This window comes from Chaetodon auriga, chromosome 8 (assembly GCF_051107435.1).
Source record: "Chaetodon auriga isolate fChaAug3 chromosome 8, fChaAug3.hap1, whole genome shotgun sequence".
Taxonomy (NCBI): domain Eukaryota; kingdom Metazoa; phylum Chordata; class Actinopteri; order Chaetodontiformes; family Chaetodontidae; genus Chaetodon; species Chaetodon auriga.
Window position 1 is genome coordinate 1,527,388 of NC_135081.1, and position 25,275 is coordinate 1,552,662.

A 25,275-nucleotide genomic window follows, 5' to 3' on the forward strand; every position below is an offset into this window, starting at 1 on the left:
GGTAAAAGCAGGTCAGATAAGTAAGAGGGCGCAAGGCCGTTAAGACATTTAAAAACAAGTAAAAGAACCTTAAAATCGATCCTGAAGTGGACAGGGAGCCAATGCAGCGACTATAAAACTGGTATAATGTGGGCCCGCTCTCTGGTCTTCGTCAGCACGCGTGCGGCTGAGTTTTGCAGTAATTGGAGGTATGAAATGCCCTTTTGGGAAGACCAGAGAGCAGGGCATTACAGAAATCTAAACGACAGCAAATAAAAGCATGCATTAGCACCTCTGTGCTGGCCTGAGAGAGAAACGGGCGGACTCTGGCTATGTTCTTGGTACGGTGGCACGGTGGCGATTCTCGCTGCGGGCACCGGGGGTGTGTCCTCCACCATGCCTTCGGTGCCTGCTGCTTGAGGAAAAAGGCCTTTCTGTGTGGAGTTTGCATGTTCTCCCCGTGTTCACCTGGGGTATCCTCCATAAAAATATACCCCCACTAAAAACATGCAAGAGGATCACCACCTGACCAATGGTGACGACGAGATGGGTCCCCGGGCGCCGGTCTGGCTGCCCACCGCTCCTGGTCTGCCACAGAGGAGGGACGACCAGGATGGGTGAAAAGCGGAGGATAAATTTCATCTCGTGTGCAGTGTGGTGTGCATGTGTGTGACGAATAAAGGGGAATGTCTCCCCCTGATTCTTCTCTTCTTCTTCTTCTTCTTCTTCTTAAGATGATAAAAGCCTATTTTTGTTATATTTGTGATATGTGGGATAAAAGTCAGCTCAAAGTCAGAAATCACACCCAGGTTTTTTACAGATTGGGTTGGTTTAAAATCATGTAGTTTTGGTAAAAGTTTCTCAGTCTGGCCTTCAGGACCTATAACTAAAACCTCTGTTTTGTCCTGGTTGAGCTGTAGGAAATTCCCTGCCATCCATGACTTGATATCTAAAATGCAGTTAAAAAGGGCATCAATTGGCCCTGTGTCATCAGGAGACACGCAAATGTACAGCTGTGTGTCATCAGCTTAGCTATGGAAACTGATGCCATGCCTCCTAATGACGTCTCCGAGAGGAAGCATATGAAGGTTAAAAAGAATTGGACCTAAAATTGAGCCTTGGGAATCCCACACCTAATTTCATGGGTTCCTGAGGAACAAGTATCCATACTTACATAAAAACATCAGTCTCATGAGATAGGAGTGGAACCATTTAAAAACAGTACCAGAGAGGTCAACCAGGTGTCTGGGTCTATTTAATAAAATGTGATGGTCTACTGTATCAAAGGCGGAATTATTTTAAAATGCTTCAGGAGCTCCACCCAGTTGCAGCTGCCAATTAACAGAAGAAGAGGAGGTGTAGGCTGCGGTCACAAAGAAGGACACAAAAGGAGACTCTGCCATGCGGAGGGAAACCTGCTGAGACTGAATAGGCTGCGGTGACGGACGTGAATGTGGTGAAGGTGGCAGTCACATTCAGTTTTTAATGGTAGTGAAAACTAACGCCAATCCGCATCTTCACTTCGGGTGTAGTGAACCAAACGATTGTCACTTAATAATCATTAGCTCTACATGTGGTGAGTAATGAATGAAAACTACCTCGGTATGTCTAGCTAAGCTAGTCTGTTAGCTAACGTAGCACACAGCGCTTGTCCCAGCAGTCTGTAATTTGTTGAGGAGGGAGTGAAGGTTTGCTACCGTGAGTATAAACACTGTTAGCTTGTAACGCCTTATTACTGGTGCGCCAGTTATGGCCACGGTCATTACTGGTCCTTCAGGTTGTAGGGGAATTAGGTCATTAAACCTTTGGGTTTAATGTTTGCACTCGTTAATATAAAAGGGGCACCAACCTTCCTCAGCTCAAAAGGATTTTATTTATTCTTTCCTTTTATGCTGATTTAATAACAATTAATGAATTAATGGTAGATCAGTCTCATCATCTAAAGCGTAAGCTCTCGATACAGTGATCGTCTATGTCCAGCTCAAAAGGACACCATCTGACAGGGACTTAAATGAAAAGTATTATTTATTTGACACAAGAATGAGAATGAATATGAATAATGAATAATATGACAAATGGATGATGTAACACAAACAACTGGATGAAGAAACTATAGCAAAATAATAAAAGCAATGAGTTTGGCAATAGTGAGAAGTAGTTTTGAGGAAAAATGAGGATGCGAATGTAGTGTTTATTTCTTGAATGAATGACTAAGCGAGTATAATGAGAATTGAGATTGTTATAGCCTATGGCACCAGCTATTTATTCAATGCAGCATGGAAAATGCCTACTTCGGTGCCAGTGTGGCACAATGACCTGTCCTGAATGGACACGAAGGGGGGGGCCCCGCTTGTGGCTCTGATCTGTGCTGCGGGGGAATGGGAGAACCAGTCAAACCGCGGTGGAAAGCCAGTGTTCTACAGAGATGCTTCAGGGGCTGGAAGGCCTTCGGTGTTGGTAACAGACAAGGAGCGGCTCTTTCAGCCGCTATTTGACCCTGGCAGATGGATTGAGGCTGGCTGCAGGACTTCGGTCCAAAGAGGTTGACGACCGTATGGCAAAACTTCTCGGTTGATCATAAGGTTGAAAGTACTTTCAATGGCCGGTCAAAAATATCTACAAAAATATTATTATGTGATTCGGCTTTAATGGTTAAGGAAAAGAAGAGTTCAGCTTTAACTCTTAAAAAGTTACGCGGTTTAACGTGGCGAGCAAAAGTAGACAAAAGATTACAATGACAATACAATTACAAGACAACCGACGAGCAAAAATTGACGTTACAAAAACTAAGGAAAAACTGAACTGCCGAAAAAGTGCATTGAGTGAAGAACAAGTAAAGAGTCAAAAAAGAAGTGAGCATAGAACAAACAAGTAAGTGCTTGCTGCAGGCTGCGGGGGTGATATACCCTCTGGCGCTCTGGGGCGTGTCTGTGACAAACAGGCCTTCACTCGCTTTAGAATGATTAACAGGTGAACGCTGTTATTTCATCCTATAGAGAGAAAACATTAACTAACGATTGCATGTGATGGACTCATCTGCTTCTCACTATGGTCAGAGTCAAACATTCTTCAATACTAATACTAACTTATATGATAACTAATAATATAACTAACTAATAGAATAAAGAGACAAGGAATGGCAGATTATATGTGCAGAATTGAGCACTACTAATTATAATTGTCTCATGTCAAGTATCTAAAACTTAACCGCTACTAGTCTCTAGATGGCAGTATGGTTCCATGGTAAAATCCCGGACAAAAATGCTTATGAGAGTTAAGATCATAGTTTTGTCATTTTACAAGCTTGGAACACGGGAAAAGCATTGATACCATACAAATTGTGAGTTTAGTGCTGTGGGAACATCCAAAGTCGAATCAAACATATTGTTTGCATTATCATGATGTGGTAGAAAAGAAAGCACACAGATACACAAAACAGTGCCACAGGAATGTCTGATTTACAACTTGTTAATGTTATCTGGGTCTGGGGGCCTTTTGAGACCTGTAAATTGTCCATCCTGAAGGTTTTAATGCCTTCATCTAGTGTGGAGCTGGAAGAACAACTTACCATCTCCATGAAAACAGTTTAAGTGATAGGTAACCCTTTGTAGTTGAAATGTTTTACCACCCCCAGCTCTCCTGAAGGAATGCGAGAGGGAAAGGTGAATTGGAGGTCTATGGTTTCCAACAAGGTCATAAAAACCAGAGCTTGCCCATCACCATTTACCACTGTTTGTTATATCATGAAGCTTTGACATATCTAACAGTATTTAGCGGCCGTGTACTCTCTCTTGCTTTGTGTAATCAATGGGTTAAAACATGTCACTGTTGGCACTGGCTGTTTATTCCTGTACCTGGAGGAGGAGTATTCAGGCAATCTCCTTGACGTACAGACACGTGCTCTCACAAAGAGACAGCATTGCTATCCTCCTGGATGCATGATCCTTGTCTGCAGAGGAGTTGTGTTCAATGAAAAATCATCAACTATAAAATAAATCGGTTTCAATAAGATAAAGCAGTGAGTTATGGCAAATGGAATCACCCTAATTATGTATTAACTCCGTTACAAGTATATATATAGATCGCACTGTCACACATACTCCCGCACACACTTTCCATCCACACACTTTTCAGTCATACCACTAACACATGAATGTGAAATAAATTCAAATTAAGTGTTTTTGCTCATGTTTCCATTTCACGTGACAAAGGTTTTTATATCATAGATGAAGGTGTTGTGCATTTTTTTTTTTTTAGGTGCTGCTGTCCGCAGAAGTTTGGCAACAATTGGATGAAGTGGAGCTGTAAGTTTTGCATTTTTGCCACATGCAATCAAAAAACCATAGTCACTCATTACGAAGACAGACATGGACGTGGAAAACAGGGCTTGAGCTGCATTTACCCCAGCTGTCTAACTGTGCTCCAATCGCATGTGGATTTTGCAAAACATATGAAGGAGCATAAAAAGGGATCAAATCCAGTTGCTAAACTACGCTGTGAACTTTGTACTTTTTCCACTCCAACCAATATAAAGCAATATTTTCTTCGTTTAAAGACAGATTTGAGAACTCGAGAGACTGTGACTTGTCCATTTGAGGGGTGCTCTTTTAAGTCAAGGATAATTTCAACTTTGACTGCCCAAAGGAGTCGATATCATCAGTCTGCTGATTTTGCCAATTTCAAATCTGACCTTGTTGTAAAATGTCACAGTCAAGCCTTTGTAAATGATTCTTTGTTTCTTTTCTTTGTTTCTTGATTGTTGTTCTGTCAAATGGGACCCTTGATAATCTCTCTCATGCAGACATGTGCATTGATAAGATGAGCCTTTATTGTGAGTGGAAAAATTAATCTTGGGCAAGATTGTTGTTTCTTGATTGTTGTTCTGTGGAATGGGACCCCACACACACTGTCACACACTCACTCACTAACTCACTCACTCACTCACTCACTCACTCACTCACTCACTCACACTCTCTCTAATGTTCATTAACAAGGTGAGCCTTTCTTGTGAGTGGAGAAATTGATCTTGGGCAAGATGTTTCCTTATTATTATTGTTCAATAAATGTATTTGAACTGTAAGTCTATTCAGTGTGATCTTTAGGAAACTGGTTAACTTGCCATTATGGGCCAGATTGACTAAAGTTTTGCGTGTATTAAAACATGTGCAAACTCATTGCACACGCAAAAAAAAAAGATAAAATAAATAAATGTACAAACTGATTTGCTAACAGTGCGCACAAAGGGTTGGATCTTTCAAAGGTGCACAATAGCGCATCTGCATCCAGTTAGTACGTCTGCCGCAATGAATATTCAATATGGGGCGTTTACACGCAATTGTGCGTGTGTTGGGAGGAGAAAATGTAAATATATTAATTTAACACCCGCAACATGATTTATCAAACCTGAGAGCAGTTTTGCTCATAGAAACTGCATCTATATTTAACACGTGTCAAAAGGAGGTGCAAATGGTTTGTATGCGTAATTGAGCACACATGGCTGCAAGGAGACATCGGAACGATGAAAGGAGATGCAGAGAACGCATTTTTCCCTCGTCCCAACATTTTTGGAATGAATGAGGAAACACTCCATAAAACATATCGCCTATCCAGCATTGCCATTTTGGAGTTGTTGGAGGAACTCAGAGTGGATTATGAGCCAGCCACGAGAAGGAGTCACGCAGTACCTGCAATGACAAAACTCCTTGCAAGTTTACTTTTTTTTTTTTTTTTTTTTGCAGCTGGGTCATTCCAGCGTACGGTGGCTATTACAGCTGGGATCTCCCAATCCCATTTTTCAGATTTGCTGTCTGAAGTCCTAAATGCCATGTTGCGCTGGATGGCCAGGATGATTAGGTTTCCACTCACTCGGCACTCATTGAACGAGTTGCTGTAGCTGGATTTCCCAGAATTATAGGAGCGATTGACTGTACCCATGTATAGCTTGTGCCCCCTACAGACACTGAGCATGTATACAGAAATCGCAAACACACACATTCATTGAATGTGCAGTGCGTTTGTGATGCCAAAGGGATCATTACCAACATTGTGGCAAAATATCCTGGGTCAGTACATGATTCTTTCATTCTGAGAACATAGTTTAATAACTAGGTTCCATCAAATCTCCTCCATCCAATCTCCTCTTCGACTCGTTCCACACGCCTCATACGACACGCAAGACATTGATTGAAAAAAAAAAAAAAAAAAAAAAAAAATTACCTTAACGCATGGAGCAGGAACTCTTCCTTAACCCTTCGGACAGCGACCTGTTCGACGAGGAGCCAACTCCAGAAGTCCCCGAATCACCTCCATCTCCGCAAATCCAGCGCCGCCAGCAAACCAGGATGCGCTCAGAAGTTCACTTCACCTGACGATCTCAGCCCTCATCATCCGACAATTCCCACACAGTCAGCCCGTCGCCCGCCATCAGCCACAGGGGAAGATACCGTCTCCGCTGCCCAAAAAACGCCGTCCCCGACAGAGGCCTCTCTCCCACATGCACGAGGTCCAGGCACGCAAACGATAGGCGACGCCGCCGCCATACACACGCGCCACGGCATCACTCCGATCGCTCCTCAGCGTTTAACTCACCCAAATGGACAGTCGCCCGCCTGAGACACGCTCTCAAGCAGCGAAACATCCGCTTCCATAGCTCCGACAGAAAAACAAAGCTCCTCAAACTGCTCAACGACTATTCGCAATCAACAACTCTTCCTTCCCGGGCGTCCCAAGCGCTTCCGGATTCCCCGCACAGCGCCGTATCCGGCGCCAATGACGTCACAACGCACCGTCCGCACGACGAAGCAACTCAACAGTCTCATCAGCCCTGATTCAGGGTCAGGTCGTATCAAGCAACACTCATGCTCACCTCCCTCCTGAGCCCTCTAATTCTCTCTTCCTCCCCCCCCAAACTTCACAATCAACCCTAACCCTAACCCACAACCCAACCACGCTTAACCTGTGTAAGTACCTCAACACTCCAATTAACATTTGCACTTTAGCTGCTGCCCTAAAGAACCACCCCGACCGCCAGTTCGTCAATTACCTCATCCAGGGATTGACCCACGGTTTCCACCCGGGTTTGCAGACCATGCCTGATTCTTCTTATATATGCAACAACCTGCAGTCAGCCAGATCAGATCCAGACATCGTAGACAAACTCCTCGCCGCAGAAGTGAAAGAAGCCTTCATGATAGGCCCCTTTCCCAGTCCACCCTTCCCCACATTCAGAATTAGTCCGATTGGCATAGCCACCAGGAAATATTCAGGTAAATAGAGGCTCATTATTGACCTCTCATCCCCCCACGGCTCATCCGTTCCAAGCATCAACAGCCTAATCCCTAGTCCAGACTTCTCCATGCAGTATTCCACAATTGACCACGCCATCTCCCTCATCCATCTAGCAGGCCAAGGAGCCTGGTTGTCCAAAGCAGACATTACCAGCGCTTTCAAAGCTCTCCCCATCCACCCCAACTTCTGGCACCTTTTTGGCATTCACTGGAAGGGTGCATACTATTTCGTAGTGCGCCTCACCTTCGGATGCAAAAGCAGCCCCAAAATATTTGATTCCCTCACAGAATCACTCTGCTGGATCCTCACAAATAACCACAAAGTCCCATACGTCATCCACCTCTTAGACGACTTCCTTACCATCTCACCACCTTCTTCCCCCCCAGCCAAGGCTCTCACCACCCTCACCACCACATTCCACGAACTGGGAGTCCCCATCTCCCCAGACAAAACAGAAGGTCCCAAAACATCCCTAGACTTTCTCAGCATCACACTCAACACCGTCTCACTCCAAGCATCACTGCCCCCCGAGAAAACCCATAGAATCGCATTACTCATTTCGAACTTCCTCCTGGCCCACAGGTGCACCAAACAGCAACTCCTGTCACTCCTAGGACACCTCCATTACGCCACTCGCATCATCCGCCAAGGCTGTTCATTCGTGTCTCACCTCCTCTCCATCGCCTTCTCCGTCCCATCCCTCCACAACTACGTCACGCTCGACCAAACATGCAAGATGGAACTTAAACTGTGGCATCAGTTCCTTTCGTACTGGAACGGCATCTCCTTCTTTTACAACAACCACGTCACTGCGCAGGAAGACATGCACCTGTTCACAGATGCAGCCCCTTCCATCGGTTTCGGCGGCTACTACAACGGCAAGTGGTTCTCGGCCATGTGGCCTGGCGAATTCACATCACTCTCTCCTTCCTCCATTATATGCGAATTATATTCCATCGTGATAGCAGCCATTCTTTGGGGGCACGAATGGTCAAAAAAGATAATCGTCATCCACTCCGACAACAGCGCCGTCGTAAACATCATCAACAAAGGAAGATCGCATGTCCTAGACATCATGCAATTCATTCGCAGGCTCACCTTAATGTCAGCTCAACACCAGTTCATTATCCGAGCATCCCACATCCCAGGTCACAAAAACTTAATCGCTGACTCACTTTCTCGTTTCTCCTTCCAGAAATTCAGGCAATTGGCTCCTACCTCCGACCGTTTTCCGACGCCAGTCCCACCGTTTTCAGCCACCATCTTCAACTAAGACCCGAGATTACGGATTGCTTCTCAAGACGCCATCCTAAACAGCGTCTCCCCCCGGACAATTTCCTCCTATCTGACTGGATGGAATTGCTTTAAAGCTTTCCATGCCTCCTTCAGCCTTCCTTTCCCATCTCTTGACATCCTTATCTTTACCAACTTCATCACGTTTGCCCACTCGACCCTAAAGATCAAATCTTCCACCATACAAGCCTATATCAGCGGTATAAATTTCATCATCAAGCTAGCAACGGGAGCACCTTGCCCTGCCTTATCCCACTCTCACATCTGAATGTCCATCAAAGGTCTTCACAAGACTGAACCACGCTCAGAGCCAAAACGCTTGCCTCTCACCGCAGACCTTCTGGCCCGATGCATAGCCACTCTGCGCTCAGGTTATCTGTCTCCTTTCATAGACAAAGTACTGGAATCTATGTTCCTACTAGCTTTCTTTGGCTTCCTCCATTGTTCTGAATTCACCGCCACCACTCTGGACTTCCAACCATCCCGGCACGCGGCCATCTCCGACATTTCCATCCTTTCATCCGACTCTCTCGTCTTCCACCTAAAACACAGCAAAACCAATCAGTCCAGCCCTCCCCAGCCCATCCACCTCTTTCGACAAAATTCAATCCTAAGTCCTTATGAACCCATCCGCGATTACGTTAGTTTAAGACTAACCAATCAAGCTTCACTTGAGTGGCACGGTGGCACAGTGGCAACACTGTCGCCTCACAGCAAGAAGGTCCCGGGTTCGAATCTCGCTGCGGGCACTGGGTGTGTCCTCCACCATGCTTCGGTGCCTGCTGCTCGAGGAGGGCCTTTCTGTGTGGAGTTTGCATGTTCTCCCCGTGTTCACCTGGGGTATCCTCCGTAAAAATATACCCCCACTAAAAACATGCAAGAAGATCACCACCTGACCAATGGTGACGAAGAAGATGGGTCCCCGGGCGCCGGTCTGGCTGCCCACCGCTCCTGGTCTGCCGCGGAGGAAGGACGACCAGGATGGGTCAAAGGCGGAAGACAAATTTCACCTCCGTGTGCTGTGTGCATGTGTGTGTGACAATAAAGGGGAATGTCTCCCCCTGATTCTTCTTCTTCTTCTTCTTCTTCTTCTTCACCCCGAGATCCACTGTTCATCTCAGAAACAGGCCACATAGCCACACGCTTCTGGTTCCACCATCACCTGCGCCAAATCTTATCCAGCCCGAACTGTACTCAGGCCACTCGTTCCGCATCAGTGCTGCTACAACCGCTTCTCGGCAGGGCATTCCTGATCACATCATTAAAATCCTCAGTCGCTGGTCTTCTCCTTCTTACCTCACTTATATCCGCAACAACCCGAGAGACATCAGAAACGCTCAAGCGCAGCTGTCGCTTGGAAGTTCCTTTGGGGCTCAACCGGCGTGACCCAAGGACATCCGAAGAGACAGCTGCCCCACCCTGAGTCTCTTCCTTCACTGCCTCCTCTCGCTGCTGAACCTCCAGCCACACCGATCAGTCACTCCAATCCACCCAGCAGAGTCTACCATCCGCTCTTCTGCTCTCACCCCCTTTCACCCCACCCCTCCTCTCCTCATCCCTCGACCCTCACCCCTTCATCCCTCACCCCCGACCCCACCCCCTCATCCCTCGACCCCATCCCTTCATCCCTCAACCCTCATCCTTTCTCTCCCCCTCCCCTTTCCACCTTTCGATCATCCCTGCTCTGCTCCATCAGAAGACGCATTAAAAAATGATTGCAAACTTGCATCCCTGCGACGTGGTCTTTGTTAGTGAAAACAGTTTTGTGTTTTCCAAGTTGCGAGAGGGGGAGTTTGGAGATGGCTGGCTTAGGAGTCAATTTGTAAAATCTTTTGTAAAATAATTTATTACATTAAAAACAAAGGGCACCCCCCCATTATGGAGCAACAACCCAATACTGCAGGGATACAGACATATTTAATATTGTCTAAATGGTTAGAATCCTGATTCTTTTTTTTTTTTTTTTTTTTAAGATTTGATAGTTTCAATCAGGACTGAAGTGGATTAACAGATTAAAGCAAAAAAAAAAAAAAGTTCAAAAATATATATATAAATATATATATTTTTTTTTAGCTGTATGTTTTAGTGGCCACAAACCACATTAGGGTAGTGAATTTGCCACAGCTGTATCATTGACTTTTAGAAATATTCAAAATCTCCAAAGTTTGCGTTAAAGTAAGAAATCTCCCCCAAAAACCGTTCAATTTGCTGAAACAAGTTATGGCCAAAAAACGGATGAAAACGTCCCCAACAACACATGGGTATGTTATTGAGTGGAATACAAATGCAAGACCGTTCCCTCTGGCTAGTGTGACCCAACAAACTGAAGAGCAGAGCATTGCACAGTTAAGCAAATCAACATTTATTGAAGAAAAAAAAATTGTTGAAATCACTTTCTAAATTCCAACATTATTATCAAACGAAATACTCAGTCTCATTAACGTCTAATTGTGTTAAGCCCCACAAAATCATATTAAAGACACATTGTTTCAGTCAGAAAATGTATTAGGCTAGAGTTATGTAGCGTGAGGGTTCGATGTGTGGTGGTTGGATCGCTCCCGTTGGAAATAAACAGCAGGATGGAGATGGATATTTTCTTATGCAGCACTTTACTGATATCCACACTTCTGCGGGTTCACAAGAACTACTTTCTCTGGTTACACTTCCTTGTTAGGAGTCACATGTCTGTTAACCAACCAATGAGATGCTAGAAAGACGTAGGCTGAGGTAAATGTGCGTGAGACTTAATGGCAGACCCAGTAAATTATTGAACTGTTTTTAACAAAAATGCTGTAAATATTTTAACTTTTAAATATGTAAATAATACTTTTAAACATAAATATGTAAATGGTTAACTGTACAAATGTTGCAAAAATATTTTTAACAAATTACTAAAATATATGAATTAACACTTAACTTGTAAACCTTAAATATAAATGAACTTAACTTGTAAATCTTACAATTATAGCATTTATGGTGTTAAAAAAATGAAAACAAAACAGCTCTTCATCATATAGCCTATTTTACACAAAATGAATATGCACAGCCAATATAAGACAGCTTAAATGTGACAGTTGAATGTATTATTTGTGTTTCCTTTTACGCAGGTGGAACCCGCCATGCACACCTCTCCTCCCTCTCCGGTCCCCGGCTGCCGAGTTGTCACTGTGTGACTTGGTCAGCCCGCTTCTCCACCTGGATTGAGGGCAGTCAATGTCCGCATCCCTTCCCGTAGCCCTCTTGCCACAGAATTGACGGCCATTGTCAGGGCAGATACTGCACTGACCATCTGTCTGCAGTGCATGGCAATGGCCTGAGTGTTGCACCTTACCGCCCGTGCCAACGATGACGCCGCTCGCATCTCCCGTGCAATTGTCTGAAGGGCTGCAGACTGTTTCTTTTGTTCCTGCAGCAACTCCAGATCAGTGGCCTCTGGGCCCTTTCGAGGCTCTGCAGGGGTAGCGGCTGCTCTGGGGGGATCTGTAAAAAAGAATTTTTTTTGTTAGGGTTTTGGGATTTGACTTGAAAGACAGCAAAATGTAACCACAGGAGGTACATTCATTTTTCACTAACTAAATAAATATCTTTTCAGAAAAAAAGTGTGTTTGTACAGTATTATTTTGCGTATTATTATTTGGTCCAGTGTGTCATACCCAGCAGTTCCTGTGACTTGCTCCTCATAGAACGTAACTGCACCTGCACCTCAATGCTGGTCAGAGGCATTTCATCCACTGTGCCCCCCACCTGTTTTATTTGCAGACCTTTTATTGTACGCCCATTTTACTCTTGTTCGTCTTCTGATATCTTGATATCTTCTTTTCACTTCATCCACTGTTCGGATCGTTTTGCCAACACCATTTACTTTTTCACAAATTTCTTCCATATAGCGTTCCTTTGTCCGACAGTCAGATTTCTTTGCTATAGCTCAATTAAGTGTTTATTGGCTTCATCTATCAACACCTCTAATTCCATGGGATCAAATTTCACTTTGCACTTTCTTCAAACTCACCATGCTGCAAACCATGAAGCACGCAAAACCCTCATTTAAATAGGGTGTCTCCAACACGTTTGCACCTGTTGACATTTACGCAATCACTCTTAGCAAATCACCCGCAAACCGCGGTTCAGCCCCACGCACAAAATTCTAGATTGCACAAGCAAACTAGACAATTTCCCCTCGGCAGGAAATTTTGAGAGTGATACAGTGCGCAAACGCCGGGGTGTGTGGTTAGTGCTATAGAGGTCAGTGTCCAGTACTAAAGACAGAACACTGACCTCTATAGCACTGCAGAGCTATTAAAACACACAGAGAAACACACACATCTCAGCTGTGTGTGTTTGTGTTTGTGTTTGTGTTTGTGTTTGTGTTAGTAAACACCACAGACGACACTGCATGAGATCCTTGTAAATGCTATAGAGGTCTACTGGGCCACATTTGAGGATTTTTACCCTGGTTACGTGCGTTGGCGTTAGTGTGTGTCTGTGTTTGTGTGTGTATCTGTAATCACATGAAGCTTCATATGTGTGTTTGGGTGTGTGGGAGAGGAGTGCTCAGAGAAGTGCTGAGGCTCAGAGGTTGTCACGGCAACTTCAGCTGGTTGCCATTGACGATAGGGGCCCCCCAGGCAGACAGACAGGGGCAGACAGAAAAGCAGAGAAAAAGAGCCATTTTCTGCCTCTGCACTGCTCTCACATTTGGGCTTATCCTGAGAGAACGGTAGCTCCTATCAGAAAAAAACACAGACCATCATCGCTGTAAGGACTTCCTGAACGTTTTGCTGTGCTTTTGGTGTTTCTACACCAAATATTTTGCAGACACTTGTGAGTTTCAAACAGGGGTCCGTTCTGCTTCTCTCAAAAAATCTTTGTATTGGAGTCAATGAGGAGCAGAGACACACGTGGCCGCACTTAGACGCGCTAATTCAAGTCTCTCTGATTTTTTGAGCACATTGTGAGAGACAGAACAAATTTGTCTACAAATGTGGAAAAACAAAAACAAACAAAGACAAAAAATCTGGAGTTTTTCAGGCTCTCTGCCACTCTGACCGATGACATCACGCACTCTAACGCGAACATTCCGTGCAATACACACCCATTATAATCTCAAACTTTCTCCAAAATTGATCATGGTCATTGAACAGTGATTGATCAAAAACTATACGACCTATCAAAACGTGGAATAATACACCAATACACAAGACTTGTGTCTACGTTTTAAAGTTGGAATGGCATCTCTAGGTGAACATATGCCGGAGCAGCAGTCCTTTTTTCACCTCATCCCCATCACTTTGAATGGGAAATTTTCATGTGACTAATAATAAGTAGTAGAAGCGGAAACGCGCAGAATAACAAGAGTGTTCAGTGCTCAGCACTGTATCACTAATTAGTACATGCAAATTGGGATCTTAGTAGATCCGGCCCTATGAGTCAAGACAAAATCAAAAATTGAAAACATTAGTTTCCTCAATTTGCAACCTTAAGATCAAAAGCTGCTTTAAAAACAAGAGTTAATGTAACTTGTATGTAAAAGTGTAAGCTGAAAGGGTGTGTAATTGTGTGCTTTATTGACAAGACATAGCAAGTTTTCTCAAATGGGGGATGTAATATAGTTAGTAGTTTGAACTCAAGTTATCATGTTCAAATACTACAAAATCACAAGTTAAATAACTTGTATAAATGAACTTTGTGAGTTGAAACAACATATAAGTTAACAAGAGAAAGTTTTATTTAATGCATAATATAACATACAGTAGTAAGTCATTTCAACTCAGAGTATCAAGTTCAAACAATAAATGGTTATTAATTAAGCAATTTATATAACTTACCTTCCCGAGTTGAAATAAAGCTTTACTCAAAGTTGGGTTTACTCATGTATTTAAGGCAGCTTTTGAACTTAAGTTTACAAGTTAAACCAACCTGAAATTTCTCACAGTGTATGCCTCTATGTCAAAAAAAAAAAGAAAAAAGAAAAAAAAAACTATTAAGCTTATCTGTGAGCCACACTGTTGCACTGGGTGACATGTTGTACATAATAATAATAGTATTAATATAGTGTTGGGATCTGGTGGGAACAGGTTTGGTTATAAGCTACTGGTTATCAACTATTAAGGATTGTTTTTGTTATTGGTACCAATAACTGCATTAATATCAGTAACATTATTAATATTAATTAATAATAACAAAGCACCAGCCTGGGTTAAGAGACCAATAACAAAACAGTGGATACAGGCTCACAAAAGGGCTGTTCACTAAAATGCAAATGTTTAAAATATCATTTAACATTTATTACGTGAATCTGAGCACTGACCCTCACAATCAGCTGTTACTGCACATTCACGGATTAGTTTTACCTTTCTGTCTATGTAGATTATTTTGTTGAGATGTTTTTTTACATTTCATCCCAAAATTTCCTCTTTCCTTGCTTTGTTATAGTTGTTAATTAAAATTATTAGCATTCAAAGTACTTTTACGTTCAAACTGTACACTGTTGTTACATTAAACTGTGGTTCACTGTTAAACGCTTCATTTTCCTCTTAACAGAATCTCTCAGTCCTGCTGTGTGTTCTGCTCTGCTAAACCTATTAGCTCCATAAACTGTAAGCAGTTACCTCTGTTAGCTGTTAGCTCCATTGACTGTATTAGTTCTGTTAGCTGTTAGCTCCATTGGTCAAACATACTGCAGTATTCTGCTGCCCATGGCTACAGAAAACAACTAACCAGCTCTCCTCCTACCAATTACAACATGGATTTGTTGTTCACAGTTTGGTATTGTGAGTTTCCTTTCAGATTAATGCCTCATATTTTTCATTGGTCTCATTCTCAGTCACCAGCAATGCTAGTAACTATAGTAACAGAAGAGAGCACATTCTCCATTGTTGTCAGCGCTCAGGTCAGATTGTCATTTGCTAAGCAAAGCTAAGTTATGTTCATACATACATACATACATACATACATATGTATATACAAACAAATCACTTTCATCCTAGAGGCATCCTGGTGAAGATCTCTGTTTATCCCAAACAAATTTTCTGTTGTCCCTGGGACACCGAGATGCTGTTGGTCTCAAACCCTGAAAGTCTGATCTGAAAGTCTTGCTACCTTGCACTACACATAGTATATATCTGCATTGCCACAACCCTCACCTCTCCCTTAGCCTTCCATACATCAGTACTTTCTGCCCAGTCCCTAACTACCCCATCCCTAACCCAGCCCTCCTGCCCCTTGGCACCACCCCCCATCAGGTCATTGAGTTTATCCCTAGCTTGGCTCGTCATACTGATGGACAGGGACAGTTGGGTTTCCTGGCTCCAAATCAAGGCCAGCACTCAGTCTGGGAGACAAGACTGCATTCAATAAGGGGGTCCATTCCACAGGGGAGAACTAGGAGTTATTCAATCCACTACTGCCTCTCACGTGGCCCTGCCTGAACAAAACACACACACACACACACACAGTTGGGGGGGAGTCACATACAGAGGCATACAGCAAAAATGCACGCACATTGCACTCAGATCAAGATCAAGTAAAATACAAGTTGGCTGAGCTACAAAGATATCATATGTGACTGTGATCTGAGTTTTCATTCATCTCATTTAGATGAATATCAGGATCCTAAAACAACAAACAGCAGCTACAATGGATTCACTGAGGAAGATACATATCCCCTCAGTTCCACAAATATCCCATCTACTCTGGCAGCAGCCTTTTATCTGCATAATGATGCAATCATCTCTTTTAAGATAAATTTCAGAGAAATACTTCTTGCATTACTGCAATTTGGCTTGTGTCAGACCTATGCAATAATCAGGAGGAGGCCAACAGTGTCATGTTTTTTTTTTTTTTGACTCAGTGAGTCAGATGTCAAGTTCAAACTACATAATACTGAGGCTGTTGTTCTATGTCCACTTCAAAGGGTGTAGTGTTACTTCTGAGCCGTAGAGTGCTGAAATCAGCCTCAGTGTTAAACAGATGAAAACAAAGAACAAAGAACGATTACCATGGCCTTGAAAGAGCTTTGGAATAATATCACTTTTTAAAATAAAACTGTCTATGAAAAAGCCCTACATTTTAAAGTCCCTGTCTAGTCATTGTAATTTTCATTGACAACATATGGATTGGTGACACATTATTGGTCAAACCAACATAAAGTGTGGTTCCCAGGAGACCAAGAACCCTTTGAGAACTGTGGAATTTTACCTGAATTTTGCCCGGAGGAACAAGGAACCAAGATTTTGTTCTTGTTGAGTAGTTCTAGGTGTTAAAACAGTCTATGCTGTGGGAGCAGTACATCCTGATCATTCAGGAACAACGAGGTTTGAGTTTACAGAGCTGAACACTGCTCATCTGCTGACCCAGCAAAGCATCATGGTGGAGAGACATACCCTGGAATTTTCAGTCTCTTTTTCCACCTCTGGAACTCTCCTTTGTATTCATGTATTATATCAATTCAAACATGCCAGTGGCAATGCAGTAAGCTACCATGATTTTTTTCAATCTGTCATTGGACTAATGTATCTAATGTTAATGTTAAGTTGCTGCCTGTGGTTTTTGTTAGGACCCAAAGATGCAGACCAGAGATGGTATAAGAAAGTAGAATGACAATTTATTTTAACAAGAAATGTACAGCAAAAACCACACACAGAAGGAGTGGGAAAAACAAACATAAGGCGCACTCTAAATAAGTGGGAAAAGGACAAACAAAAACACACTCAAAAAGTAGAGTGGAGTAATAACTAAGGGAGCTCTGATGAAACGGGTTTAAGACAAAGCACAATGCTGACGAGGCAGGAAGGCACTGAAACATAAAGCACAAAATGAGCAGCAGTCCAAGAGATGACCAACATTAACATTAAGCACAAGCGGAGAGAGAGCTAACGCTGAGTACTCACACGGCACACACAAGGAAACCGTCAGGGATTCAGAACAAACTGGCAACAGGCAAAGGAGCGCCCTCTCTTTTTATCCTGTACCTAATCAGGCTCATGCGTGTCAGGTGTGCACCTGAGGGGGCGGAGCTGGCTGGGTGGAGAGCCCTAGACAGACAGGGGAAACAGACAGACAACAAATCCCACTGGGGAAAAGGGAAAAAGAAACATTATGAACAGACAGGTCTGTAGGATTGTAACAGTTATTGGTTCTTTAGATGTGGTGGAAATACACAGAGGAATGCACAAAAGAAACATTTAGTTGTCAGTTAAGTTCCTGAATTTAGTTCCTCTGGCTCTCTTGTTCCAGCAAGTATTTGTATTTGGTGAAAGTCAATGTCAAAGTAACTTTATTGGTCTCCCCGGGGAGAAATTTGTCTTGGATAAAGGAAAATTGCTGCGTCAGATACACCATGCAACAAAGACATACAAACACAGAAGAAAAAAAAAAATGTCAGTAAAAGTACAGTATACATAATTAATTGGGCTCCTTAGAAAAAAATGAGCTGCTGTCCATGGACAACAAAAGGCACTCTGCCATATGCTGTATGATTTTCCAGGTGCTTAAGAGTGAGGTGCATTATTGTTGATATGGCGTTATTTGTGCTTCGATTTTTCGTGTATGCAAATTGATGCTTATCTAACATGGGTTCTACTTCTGTATGGAATACGTCAATCATAACCCTCTCCATTGATTCTAAAACATTTGAGGTGATAGCCACTGGCCGATAATGATTGTTCTATTCGGGACATGCCTGTTTGGTTACTGAAATTATGATTGATTTTTTCCAGAGTTTTGGTACCGGAGAGTTGGAGAGTTCTTCAGCAAAGGTTTTTAGAAAAAAGGCAGACAGATTGTCCAGGCCAGTTGCTTTGTTAGACTGCATGCTTTTATATAAGTTTGTTACAGTGTTTGGTTCTATCACACAAGTTCACATTACAAATTACATTCTCTAACACTGCAGCATATTCATTGGCATTATCAGTATTAAAACGCATATAAAAATCATTCAGTTCGTTTGCCCTTCCTGTGTCATTCTGGGCAAACGGGCTTCCTTTTAGTGTCCATATTGGTCATTTGTCCCACAGTTTCTTAGTGTTAGCTTCTGACAGAGCCTGTTCTGCTGGTTCCCTGTATTGCTGCCGAGCTGCTTTCATTGGTGTATTTAGGTCTTTTTGTGCAACTGGGACTCCTGCTTTATCTCCAGATTTAAAAGCTGTTCTCTTTCTGTTAATGCATTCCTTCATGCTTTTTGTGATGAATGGTTTATTGTTAGGATATCGTTTGACAGTTTTCTGGGGACTGTCAATGTCTGTATCCTAGAGAAAGATGTCCCAGTCTGTGGACAGGAAACATCCCTTCAGCTCCTCCATTTTATCACTGGACTATGCCTTCACAGACTGAAACACTCACTGGACTTGAAAACTGACTTATACTGTAGGGAGCAGCTGGATTGCATTGTCCTCAGAGTTATTCAGGGGAGGTCTGGCTCTGGCTGTATAGGCATCCTTGATATTGCCATAACATTTGTCAAGGATGTTGTTGTTTCTAGTGCTACATTTAATGTATTGATGAAAGCCAGGCAAGGTTTTGTTAAGGCTGCAATGGGCAAAATCGCCAAGTATCAGCATGGCAGTGTTGGGTTTAGTCTGTAGATGGCGATGGACACAGTTAGTGATTGCCTGCGCGGCTCTGCTGGCGTTCCCACTTGGTGGAATGTACACAACATACACAAATATGTACGTAAATTCCCTATGGAGGTAACATGGCCGCAGGGTCACACACAGCAGCTCCAAATCAGGGTTGCATATTTTGTCTCTTACTGCGAAGTTACAGCACCAACCTTTGCTTGGTGCCCAGTCCATGATGTCGTAGTAGCTCCCCCCGTGCTTCATAAGAAGAATCAGAGGGACAATCCCCTTTATTTGTCACACAGATACATGCCCATATCATGCCCACACACGCCATGCACTGGTGAAATTTGACTTCCGCCTTTAACCCATCCTGGTCGTCCTTCCTCCGCGGCAGACCAGGAGCAGTGGGCTGCCATCCAACCGGCACCCGGGGACCCAGTTCCTTTTGTCACCATTGGTCAGGTGGTGATCTTCTTGCATGTTTTTAGTGGGGGTATATTTTATGGAGGATACCCCGGGTGAACACGGGGAGAACATGCAAACTCCACACAGAAAGGCCTTTTTCCTCAAGCAGCAGGCACCGAAGGCATGGTGGAGGACACACCCCCGGTGCCCGCAGCGAGAATCGAACCCGGGACCTTCTTGCTGTGAGGCGACAGTGTTGCCACCGTGCCAAGAATCATGCAGCAGAAATCATCAGACAGCAGCACTCCGCTGTCCCACAGTCCTAGCAGCTCTGCTTAGGTTAGCAGACCAGAGCTGATGGGCCTGTCTGCAAAGCACTAAATGACCAGGCCAGACAGGATTAGCCATACCAACGCAAGCTCCACTGTCCTCCAGTTCACTTTGCACACAGGCAGCATACAGTTCACGGCACGAGTCATGTCCAGCAAATTTGCACACTGAGTCCATCAGTGACAAATATGAAACAGAGACCCAACAGACACCATGACAAATAAACAAACAAAATGCATCAAGAGCCCTCCTCCTTGTCGCCAACAGTGCAGTGCCATGTTGGATCAAGTGAAAACATAGACTCTCAAAGGGTGTGGAACTCAAGATTTTTCGTAAAGGTATTCCCTCATTATATCTTGTTGTTTTGATGAAGGTGGTGCAGAGTGCATCACCCCAAAATCTCTAATAGGTGTTAAATTGGGTTGAGATCTGGTGACTGTGAAAACTAGACAGTATAGTTTCGAAGGAGTAATTGGACAAATCACCATGTACCTCCAGTGCCAACATTGAGTATCAATGCACAAAGCTGTGTGTCCTTTATGTCCTTTAATATAGAGAAAAGTTGTGGTGTGAAGGTTGGAGTGATGGATGAGTTTGTAGTGCATCTGACTTTCATGCAGTAGAATACGTCCTGTCATGCTCGAACAATTAATCTCTGTTTTGAACTCTTTTTAATCTTTGCCATAGTCATTTCCTAACCTTAACCAGTCTGCAGGTACCATTGCATTATTTTATAAAGAGGTCCTTTTATTTGTATCAGTGTGACTATGGCTCCCTCTGGCCACTCTGACTAAAGAGCCAGATGTTTGCCAGAGTGCAGCTAAACCAGAGTGAATGCTGGACTAACATTCATCAGGTTCACCAATCCAATATTAATGTTGCTTTGTAACTGCTGGATGAATAAATAAGCAATCTGTTCACACACACACACACACACACACACACACACATATGTATATACAAATCCACGAAAAATTCCTAACAAATGCTGAATGTACCTGTAACCCACCTGGTGTGTCTTTCACCAACCCTGTAGGTATATCTAAGGTCTAGGCTCTAAGAGGAGACAGGCACACAATGGAGCAGTAAAGGAAATTAAATCATTCTAGTCCTTCCCTTAATAACTCACACCAAAACCGGATAACTTCAATGTTACTGTATTGAATCTTTTGTTTCACTTTTCTATTTTTTCCCACTTCCAGTCAGAACCATAAACTGCCATAGATGTTTCTTTCTTCCATTTACAGTAGTACAATTTCCATTGTCTTTACGTTACTGTAACATTTAACCTTGTACACCGTTCGGGCATGAACAAAATTACACTCACAACTAGACAAATTTCACTCCGAGAAAAGTTGTTACTGACTCTTGTATAGTTGCCTTTAACCAAAACTTAATATAACTAACTAAATTATTCCAAGTTTGCAACTAAATTTAGCTAGAACAATTATGTTCAAACCCAGTGCACTTAAACCGCAAACTTTAAATTGTTGAGACCCAACAAAAACAAACAACCAAACAACAACAAAAGCATATGAGATCTCACAAGCCAAAAATATATGCTTTGTATAAAGACAACAAGGTGAGTATGAATTAGTTTTTGGTTACTCAACCCAAGTTTGAGGTATGTCCCTGTTTAATTTGAGTGCACTCAAGTTCCTACCGCCCCTTGTGAGGAAGACTGTCTATCCTGGCTCCCCAGAGGATGAAAAAGATGAAGACGGCTGAATGAGATCAGTAGGGGAGATGAAGAACGAAGATGGGGCAGCGATTATCCAGTTAGAAATGATGAAAAGGGACGCTGAGGTGGAAACCAAGACGCAGCAAGATGAAGGCACTTGAGCAGTTCAATCCAGTCTGTAGATCAGCCTCAGCAGAAAAAAAAGCGTGCACCAAATGTGCAGGGAAATCATTGATTGTCCTTATCAATAGTCCGCTTTGTGTCATTCTCCCTTTTATCAATGTTACACCAACACACAATATCACCATATACTACACATAATAACATTTAACTCACGCATCTATGTTTGAACATAACAAAATTCACACAGCTTAATCAAATAGCTCACTAAGAACAAATAACAGTGCAGCAATTATATTAAACATGACCGTGTGCGCCTAAGTTAGCTGAATCAACTAACCATTATCTCAACATTTCTCTACTCCTCTGGGGCCATGATGTCACCAGCACCCAGGCAGATGTTGATGGTCACAAACAGCGTGCATGATTAATGAAGCAAACAGTTTCCTGTTCCGATAACAGTGACCATCACGGCCGCTTGGAGGCTTGATTCTCACATGGCAGCCGTTGATTGCTCCAGCAGCTTTTCGAAAAGCTGTGTGTCTTGCTAGCCCTGCAAACCCCTGAGTTACTGCCGCCAGATCTTCTGCAGTCTTGGGGAGGTAGATGACCCTGTGGCGAATGGCCACCACCTCCTCAGTAACTCGATGGACAATGTGGTGAACAGTGGAGCGACGCATCCCAAACACCCAAGCACAGGGTGGTGCCCTGTAGGATGTCCCACTCACCAGCCAGAGGGGGAAGACCAAGATCTCTATTGTGGCACCCCATCCATGTCGCCTTTCCTGGTGGAGAAGCTCCAGCAGCATCGCCAGGGACTCTCTGCTCAGCCTAAAATCTTGTCTGGTGTCATGATCATTGAAAAAACTCGCAAAACAGGAACACTGATGTTTATGCACATGTACATCGGCCTTGCCTGGATGGAGAAAGGAGGGTAAGGACAGGAGGATTAAACGGCTAGCGTTTGTCACTAAACAGTATCGTTTATTAACGGGTATATTAATTACCTCGAACTATGTTAGCTATGTATGAACATATGGGTTAAAATAGCAGGTCAATGTTACCTCCCCACGGCGCTCTCCCAGCCGGAGATAAACGAGCCGCCGGTGTCGCTGTTGCCGGAGCCACCTCTCCTCTTCCTCCAACAAAAAATATATTTTAAAAAAAAAAACTTCTAAACTTCTAGAATCTAAAAGAGGTTAATGATACCTTGGCTGGTAAAAACCTTAAAATTGTATCAATAAAAGAATGAAATAAATAAAAGGAAATTTACACCCCCAGGAGTTCCAGAAAGAGCATGTAAAAATTACTGTTTGTTGTCAAGAGAAAATAAATATAAATAATTTAATATGGGATTACCAATGTATTACTATAATAAAAATACTGGATTGATTAAAGAAGTAGGCGCAGTAATAAGACACACACACACACACACACACACACACACACACACACATATATATATATATACACACATATATATATATTATTAAAAGTGATAAAAAATTTCATGTAAGCATACATAAGTACAAGAGTATAAAATAGCAATTTACAATAAATTAGGTGAAAAGTGCTGTACAAAAGGGAACAAGTGCTAAATAAGTGCTGTTAATAAAGTTTTAAAACACAATTGTAAGTTATATGGCGCTCTAAGAAATTAAAACAATCCAGTATATGGGTATAGAGTAAAACACATAAAATTATGGTAAACAATCTAGAATAAATACGTAGATACATAGATGGGGGGGTGGTTGGAAGAGAAAAGGTTAAAAGACAGGGATGGATGCTACTTAGAATTTTTCATTGAGTCCTGTTAGATTGATGGTTTTGATCAGGTGGATCCATCTCCTCTTGGCCACCTGTCGCTGCGCCATGGACCACCGCTGGTTGCTCTCCAGACCCACACTGGTGGCCGTGGAGTTTAAAATGGGTGTATAAACCCTTGTGCCATTCCCACTGCTCATCTTAAAAACGTGTTTTTTAATTCTTAAAATTAATTGGTTGCCCGTCTCGCCCACGTATAGTTTGTGGCAGGCCTTACATTTAATGGCATAAATTACATTTTTCATTGTGAGTTTCATGTCCTGCCATATTAAAACCAGTTTTAGCATAAGCCTTAAAAATGTGAGGGAGACAGACAAATGCAATTTCTGAGCCTCGAAGTGAATTCTCCTTCCCGGTGCTCCTATTTAAATTTGTATGCACCAGGATATCTTTTAAGTTTTTATTTCTTCGATAGGTGGAGATCATGCAGCACCCCCTCAACAACTCACAGGTCGCCCCTACCCCCCCAGAAAATTCCCTTGGAGAGATGTAATAAGTTTCAGTGTGCTCTCCGAATATGTCATCACTAGGGGGACGAGGGACAGGTCGGAGGGTCCAGTTACAGTGCTTTTCTTGTTTTTGTTGTTGTTAAAGGTACCGCCGACCCCCGCGTTGATGCTGCGGAGGAAGCACTTCGAGTAACCCCGAGGCCTCAATGCACTGAAGAGGGTGCTGGTGGCCTCCTCCACATGCTCCGGGAAGGTCCATATCAAGTGGAAGCGGATCAGCTGGGATTTAATCAGACCTCTGTACGTGTGCCTGGGGTGATAGCTGGACTTGTGGAGGAGAGCGTGGCAGACATGAACTGCTGAGGCAAATAATAAGGCCGCATCCCCACGACTAGCAGCTCAATGTCCGGGCTACAGAAATGTTCCTTAATGGTAAAATGTCCGGGATCACACCATTTCTCGTTCACAAACAGCGCAATCCCTCATCCCTTCTTCTTACTGCTCTGAGCCACGTCTCTGATGCACATAGCTGAAGCCGGGTACCTCCATGCTCCAGTCTGGGACGTCTGAATGCAACCACAACTCTGTGAAAGTCATTAGGCTGCATTGTCGGTATTCCCATTGAGTCCTGACCAGCACGACGAGCTTGTCTGTCTTATTTGCTAAGGACCTCACGTTCACAGACGGTCTATATCTCCATGCCTTCTTCCTCCGTCTTTTCAGCTCGTCTGGGACGACAATCCTGTCTCTGGCTCAGGATCACCTGCTCGCGTGTATAGACAATGCCCCCACTCCTCTCTGTATGGCCCTCCATTACAAAGAGTATAAAAAGTAACAGAAAGGCCACCAAAAATGTTGTAAAATTGTGCGTGAACATCGTGACCTAATTTCTAAAAACGCAGTAAGAAAATAGAAAAAAAAAAAAAGAAACGTAGAAAAACACACTAAATGATCAAAAGACGAATGAAAACAACGGAGCTACTGCAACAAGCTGTCACCTAACACAGCATCATCTTGCATCATCTCGCCATCTTCTTTTCCTTGTCCCCATTGCCAAGTGCTTGCTCATGTGGGAATTGTTGGATCTCTGTACATTACAGAGTATGGTCTCAACCTGCTCTGTATATATATAAGAATCATGAGGCAAATTTGGCTGTGATTTGCTGCCATATAAATAAATGCTGCAGGTGGACAGAGTTCAGAAGCTGTTCCCGTGCCTGCTGGTGCAGGAATGGAGGCGCCTGAACCTCCTACCAGATGGTAAGTGGGCTAACAGTCCATGGTTGGGGTGGGAGCTGTCTCTGCTGATGCTGCGTGCCTTTCTTAGACACTGCTTGTGCTGGAGGTC

General features: G+C 43.2%; 1 protein-coding gene across 1 annotated transcript; it reads left to right on the forward strand.

Annotated features, from left to right (window-relative positions):
- The first annotated feature begins 6,203 nt into the window (after positions 1-6,203).
- LOC143324302 (uncharacterized) lies at positions 6,204-8,539 on the forward strand. Its single transcript, XM_076736662.1, has 4 exons — positions 6,204-6,332; positions 6,709-6,817; positions 6,978-7,150; positions 7,253-8,539. Exons 1-4 carry the CDS (start codon positions 6,204-6,206, stop codon positions 8,537-8,539), a joined length of 1,698 nt encoding a protein of 565 aa, XP_076592777.1.
- Positions 8,540-25,275: the final 16,736 nt, after the last annotated feature.

What these genes read in the sequence shown, in the direction of transcription:
- LOC143324302 (XM_076736662.1), top strand. Translation starts at nt 6,204, where the DNA reads ATGGAGCAGGAACTCTTCCTTAACCCTTCGGACAGCGACCTGTTCGAC. An exon ending in CAGCCCTGATTCAGGGTCAG is followed by an intron (nt 6,818 to 6,977) that starts GTCGTATCAAGC and finishes TTTGCACTTTAG; the next exon opens with CTGCTGCCCTAAAGAACCAC. An exon ending in ACAAACTCCTCGCCGCAGAA is followed by an intron (nt 7,151 to 7,252) that starts GTGAAAGAAGCC and finishes TCAGGTAAATAG; the next exon opens with AGGCTCATTATTGACCTCTC.